The following is a 5,112-nucleotide window of genomic DNA, read 5'->3' on the forward strand; positions in this document are numbered from 1 at the left end:
TCACACCCCCCCCGCACCCGTGCCCCCCCCAGGCAGCCAACAGCTGAACGCAGACCAGCCGGGTCACCGGTGGGCTGCTGCCAGGCAGTGTGAACGTGACGGGGGCTGTCCGGAACCTGCTGCTTGGTGGAGTGAATGCAGAGAGGGATATGCTGCCTGGCACAGAAAGTGCAAAGGAATCAAGAAAGCTGACAAAAGAGAGGGGAGGGGGGTTTACACTCACCTGTTGCTATGGTCTTGACGTCTATCAGATAAGCCAGTCTCTTGCTCTCCTTCACGCCTCTCTGCCGTCTCTCATTGATGCGGACGCTGTTATTTGAAGGGAATGACGACCATTACCTTTACTGCTCTCTAAATTCACAGGACTGAGTCGCGTAGTCCTTCCCAGACCCACCTGCGGTTTCCCCAAGCACACGGAGCTTCCTGCAGTTCCCTGACCTGTGACTCTGCACGGGACCTACGGCTGCCTCCAGCGAGAACAAGCCCTTCTGGTTCCTGGCTTCGCTCCAGAAGCTGCCCCTCTGGAACCAGGGTCCCAGCAGCAAATTAGTTACGCTGCTTCCACCTCTGAGCAGCCCACCATCCTCCCTTCTCTCAACTCAGAAAATGGAGCATGGTATTCCAGAGGGACAGAGGAGGTCCTGCCAGCACCCAGCGTCCCTGAAAATGCTGTGCCAAGACCAGATGGATGCAGGAGCACTGCAATGAGCACGTACCAGAGTAAAATGGGCTCTTGTGCTTCTAAAACTTTACAACCATTAAGTGCAGTCGAGCAATTAAACCCCACTGCTGGCCACTGTCAGAAGCAATGAGTCTGTGGGCTGTGTTCCACAGAGCTGGACACCTCCAGGTGTATATATCCGAAGTCACTCTCCCCAGATGCCTGCACTGGCCACGCAGGCAGGTGTAACGCTCACCTGATGAGATGAGGGTTCATGAACTCCGTGCGGACAGACCCCAGGATGTCATTGCTTCCGTATTCCACCAGCGTCAGCTCTCCAGCATTGAAGATCATGCAGATCTGAAGGTGGGAGGGGAACAGAAAGGCCAGGTAAGCACACATACCCACCAGTGCGGCATGCAGAAGAGAACTCTGCTGCACACAAGTCTAAATCTAAACCCTCTGGAATGAGTAAGGAATTGTCCTTGGCTGCCTGTTGTCACCGCCAGCTTCTCCTCAGGATTGGGGATTTTAGCTCTGGACCTGTCAGTCCTGCAGGAGCCAGGCTGTCACCCTGACAGCCGTATTCTGGACCTCTAACATCCTCTCTGGCTGTTGCTCTTTTATTCCTCCCCTCTCCCATAGGGTAATCACTTTACAACATGACAGCCCACACACTGAGTTTGTTTTTCCTGGCGGGTGGAAAAGGCAAGTATGGGGAGGCAGCAGATCAGGGTCCGCATGGAGAGGGTATGTCCAGGAAACTGCCAAGAAACAGGGTTTGCCAGAAGGGCAGTTGACACCTTTTCTGCTGGTGCACACAGCTTTACTCACCATTCATGGGTAACATCCTGTCCCATCCCACTTACGTTCTCATTGTCAAAGAAGAACTTCTCATTCCCTCCAGATCCTTGCCAGGCGACCTGCAAAGCAAAGGCACGCCGTGAGCGAACGCCGGGTGACGGCTCTGGCAGGGACCGGGCTGCAGGCGCTGTGCCCGCTGCTCAGCTCGCAGCTCCCACAACTGACAGCAAGAATTACACACAAAGAGATCATGTTCCAGCACTTCAGCCGTCAACACCACTGTTCAGTTATTCCCAGCCCGCAAGTTCCTCGCTTCCCTCTCCTGTTTTTAACCTCTGCTTCTCCTGCTCTCTTTGTGCAGAATCTCATCGCCCTCCAGACAAGAGCCCTTTATGTGACTGATGCACCCCCTCTTGCCTATTCCTTCACGGGCACCTATCCACCTTCCTCAGACTGACCTTCTTATAGAAGGTACCCCCAACAGCCCCTTCGCCTCCGTAAATCTTCTCCACGGAATCAGTGCTACCATTTGTGGGGCAGAATCTCCACCACGTGTAGCCGAAACCCTTCTGTTTTGGGGTCACATCAGCAATGACTGATCAGCACAGTGCCAGCGGGGGAGCACCTTGTTTGGAATGTGAGCAGAGCACCGGATAATACAATAGTTATGTGCTGACAGCATGAGAGAGGCTGAAAACTGAAAGCCAAGGCTGCTGCTGTCCTCTTCCCTCCTCGAGCAAGAGCTCCAAGTCACTGCTTCAGCAGAACTCCAGCAGACAGCAGGATGGCAAACAAACTGCTCACCACCCTGCTCTTCATCAGAACGGAGCATCGCTGTGCAGCTGAAAGAACTCCTCTGTGCAGTACGGAACAGAGAAACCCGGGACATGTAGTCTGGCCAGATCTTCATCTGGACCGCCAAGGATCAGTATCCTCCAACCCAAACCTGTCACCAGGGGCTCCTGCTCTCAGCTAGACTGATTAGCACACCATTAGCCCCATTAAAAGTACATGATACCTGTGTGAACAAAGCAAATACGTCCTGAAGCCCGTTTAATCCTTTTATCAGACACTAACCCACTGCCCACATTCTCCAGGCTTGGCACACAGGCTCAGCACCCGGCGTACGGTGAGCACTGCAGTCATTAATGGGGTTTTGGGGGTGTTTTTTTTGTCTTTTTTTTTTAAAACACACTGAGATTCATACATTCACATCTGGAATACAGGATCCAGTTTCGGCCCTCCTAGTACAAGAAAGACATTGACAAACTGGAACAAGTCCAGCAGAGTGCCATCAAGATGGCTGGAGCTGAAGCACTCGCACTGCAACGAGAGGCTGAAGGAATTGGGCTTCTTCAGCCTGGAGGAGGGAAGGCTTACGAGACCTCTGATAAGGTGATGCCAGCCTTTTTTTTGGCAGATGCACAGTGAAAGGGTGAGAAGCAGTCACAAATTAAAGGTGATTCCAATGGGACTTGGGAAAAAAGCCTTCCCCCCGTGAGGACAGTAAAGCATCGGAACATGGAACCAGAGAAACTGGGATTGAACAACATCTGAATTCAAAATTGACCTTCCTTTGGGCAGGAGGTTTGATAAGAGACCTCCTAAGGCCCCTTCCAACATGAATTATTCTATGATTCTTTGCAAATAGATGTATTATTCCCAGGCAGAAAACATAGCCTTTGAGTTACAAAGTTAAGCGCTTGACACTCAAGAAATGCCGCGGATTTTCCAGTACCTCGCTGAGCTTGTTGGAGCTGATGTCACCGAGCAATAGTGTGTCTGAGGTATAGGCCACCAGATATCTGTCCTTCCCTAAGATCTTCACCTCGTCAATCTCATAACCATACTGGGATTTCAACACAACTCGAGTTCCTGTTGAGAGGTTCTTCACAATGACCTGGAGGAGGCGGGAAAAAGCAGCATGAGGCCATGCACAGAGGAAGAACACAGATTTCTTGCCCCATGGAAGATGATGCAACAGATGATAGCTGGGTATTCAGATGTCCCCTCACACCACTCTGCTTTTTAAAGAAACCTTACTGTTCCTTTTGTACGGGGTGACAGCTGTAGTGGAACTGTGGGATTCTCATTTCTGCCGTTTACAAGTTTCTATCCTAACGGGGATTCCTCAGCCCCAAGGATGAGCCACCCCCTGAGACTCCTGCTCCCTCTCCACTGGCTACAGAGGGGTGCCTAGACTGCCAGCTCACTGTACCACCCCATTTTGAACAAGGTGAAGTTGTCTGAAATTAAACCACTTAAGGAGCCTGCATTTGGCATGGAGGTACCCCACACGAATTCACAAGCTGGGAAACACACTCCGCTGTCTTTGCTCCGAGACAATTTCCACCCAGACGTGACCCTGTCCCTGGAACATCCCCTCTGCCTTTCCCGATAAGCTGCTATGAACAAACTGTAGCGGCAGAACTCCAAACGTGCATCCCCTTTTCATCAGGAGACATTACCTCATCGGATATTCTCTCACCTGGCTTGGTCCCACATACGTAATTTCAAATTTATTTTTGTAAATGGTTCTGCGAAGGCAGCAGTCAAACTGTTCAACTCCTCCACACAGAGTGCCCTGGGGAAGCAAACACATCACACAGTCAGCGGGTTCTGCGAAGGAGAGATATTCCAGACCCCGCTTCCATGAAGAGGACCAGAGGTGAGACATAAATCCACAGCTCCTGGCTGCTCTGGGGAACACGGCTCAGGCCCCCAGCCGCATGAGGACCAGCCCTATCCTGCCCTTCTTGAGAGAACAGAAAGACAGAAATTCTCAGAGAAACAGAGCTTACCAAATACTGGCACATACATGGCAGAGGAAGAGGAGGGGTCAAAAATCACCTTCATCCTCATCTTCCCCATTATCCTTCTCAGTTTCCCACTTCTCCCTCTCCCAGCCTCCCAATCTCTCCTCCCTTCCATCAGAATCTTTCCACCTTTATCTCTTTCTTTATGACATCCCCTCTCCTTTCACCGATCTCCTTCCCCTTCTCTGCGAGTACCTGTTCCCATGTTCAATGAATTCTGTCTGAAAATATTTCAGACTCTTTACTGATGAACATAAAGAGATGCAAAAACTATGAGAGAAAAGTTGTCAATAGCAACCCCCCTAAATAATTTAAGTGCTTTTAAAAGTTATTCAGCTTAACACAGAAAGATTTGCAGAAAGGTTACTTTAAAGAGCTTTAAAGAATTATTTCACTTAATAGAGAAAGGCAGATCACAGCCCAACAGCTGAAAGCAGAAGAACGACAACTCTGAACTAAAAGCACAGCCCATGAACACAGAGCGTAAGGAACAGAGTGGGTTCTATACTGCTTCCCACGGGTCTGCTCCAGAGCAGTCACACCACTGTGCTCAGGAGCGTGGAACGACTGCACCCAGCACAGGACTCGGGGCTGCCGGTACGAACCACACAGATGCGTGAACCATCCCTCTTCCAGGCCAGCGCCGTGATGGTGTAGAGGTGAGCGATTTCTTTGGGCTTGCCTTCCTCCCAAGCACCGCGGCGCGGGCTCCAGTTCAGCACCCTCAGCCTGCGAGCACAGAGGAGACAGCGGAGCCGTGAAGAACTGCCTGCAGCTGAAGGAGAAAGCACCACGCAGGCAGCCCTCGCCAGCGGGCACCATACCTGTCGT

General features: G+C 51.3%; 1 protein-coding gene across 1 annotated transcript in view; it reads right to left on the reverse strand.

Annotated features, from left to right (window-relative positions):
• Positions 1–5,112, reverse strand: part of IFT172 (intraflagellar transport 172) — a gene marked incomplete at both ends in the record, with an annotated part of 25,359 nt that overhangs the window by 14,488 nt on the left and 5,759 nt on the right. The window contains 7 exons of the mRNA XM_010084989.1: positions 224–309; positions 918–1,021; positions 1,531–1,584; positions 3,204–3,365; positions 3,954–4,049; positions 4,887–5,010; positions 5,048–5,112. The exon at positions 5,048–5,112 is cut by the window's right edge and continues 189 nt beyond it. Of these exons, the coding sequence (XP_010083291.1) occupies positions 224–309; positions 918–1,021; positions 1,531–1,584; positions 3,204–3,365; positions 3,954–4,049; positions 4,887–5,010; positions 5,048–5,112 (691 nt within the window). The remainder of the gene's footprint in view (positions 1–223; positions 310–917; positions 1,022–1,530; positions 1,585–3,203; positions 3,366–3,953; positions 4,050–4,886; positions 5,011–5,047) is intronic.

The sequence above is a fragment of the Pterocles gutturalis genome, unplaced genomic scaffold, assembly GCF_000699245.1.
Source record: "Pterocles gutturalis isolate BGI_N339 unplaced genomic scaffold, ASM69924v1 scaffold25295, whole genome shotgun sequence".
NCBI classification, from domain to species: Eukaryota; Metazoa; Chordata; class Aves; order Pterocliformes; family Pteroclidae; genus Pterocles; species Pterocles gutturalis.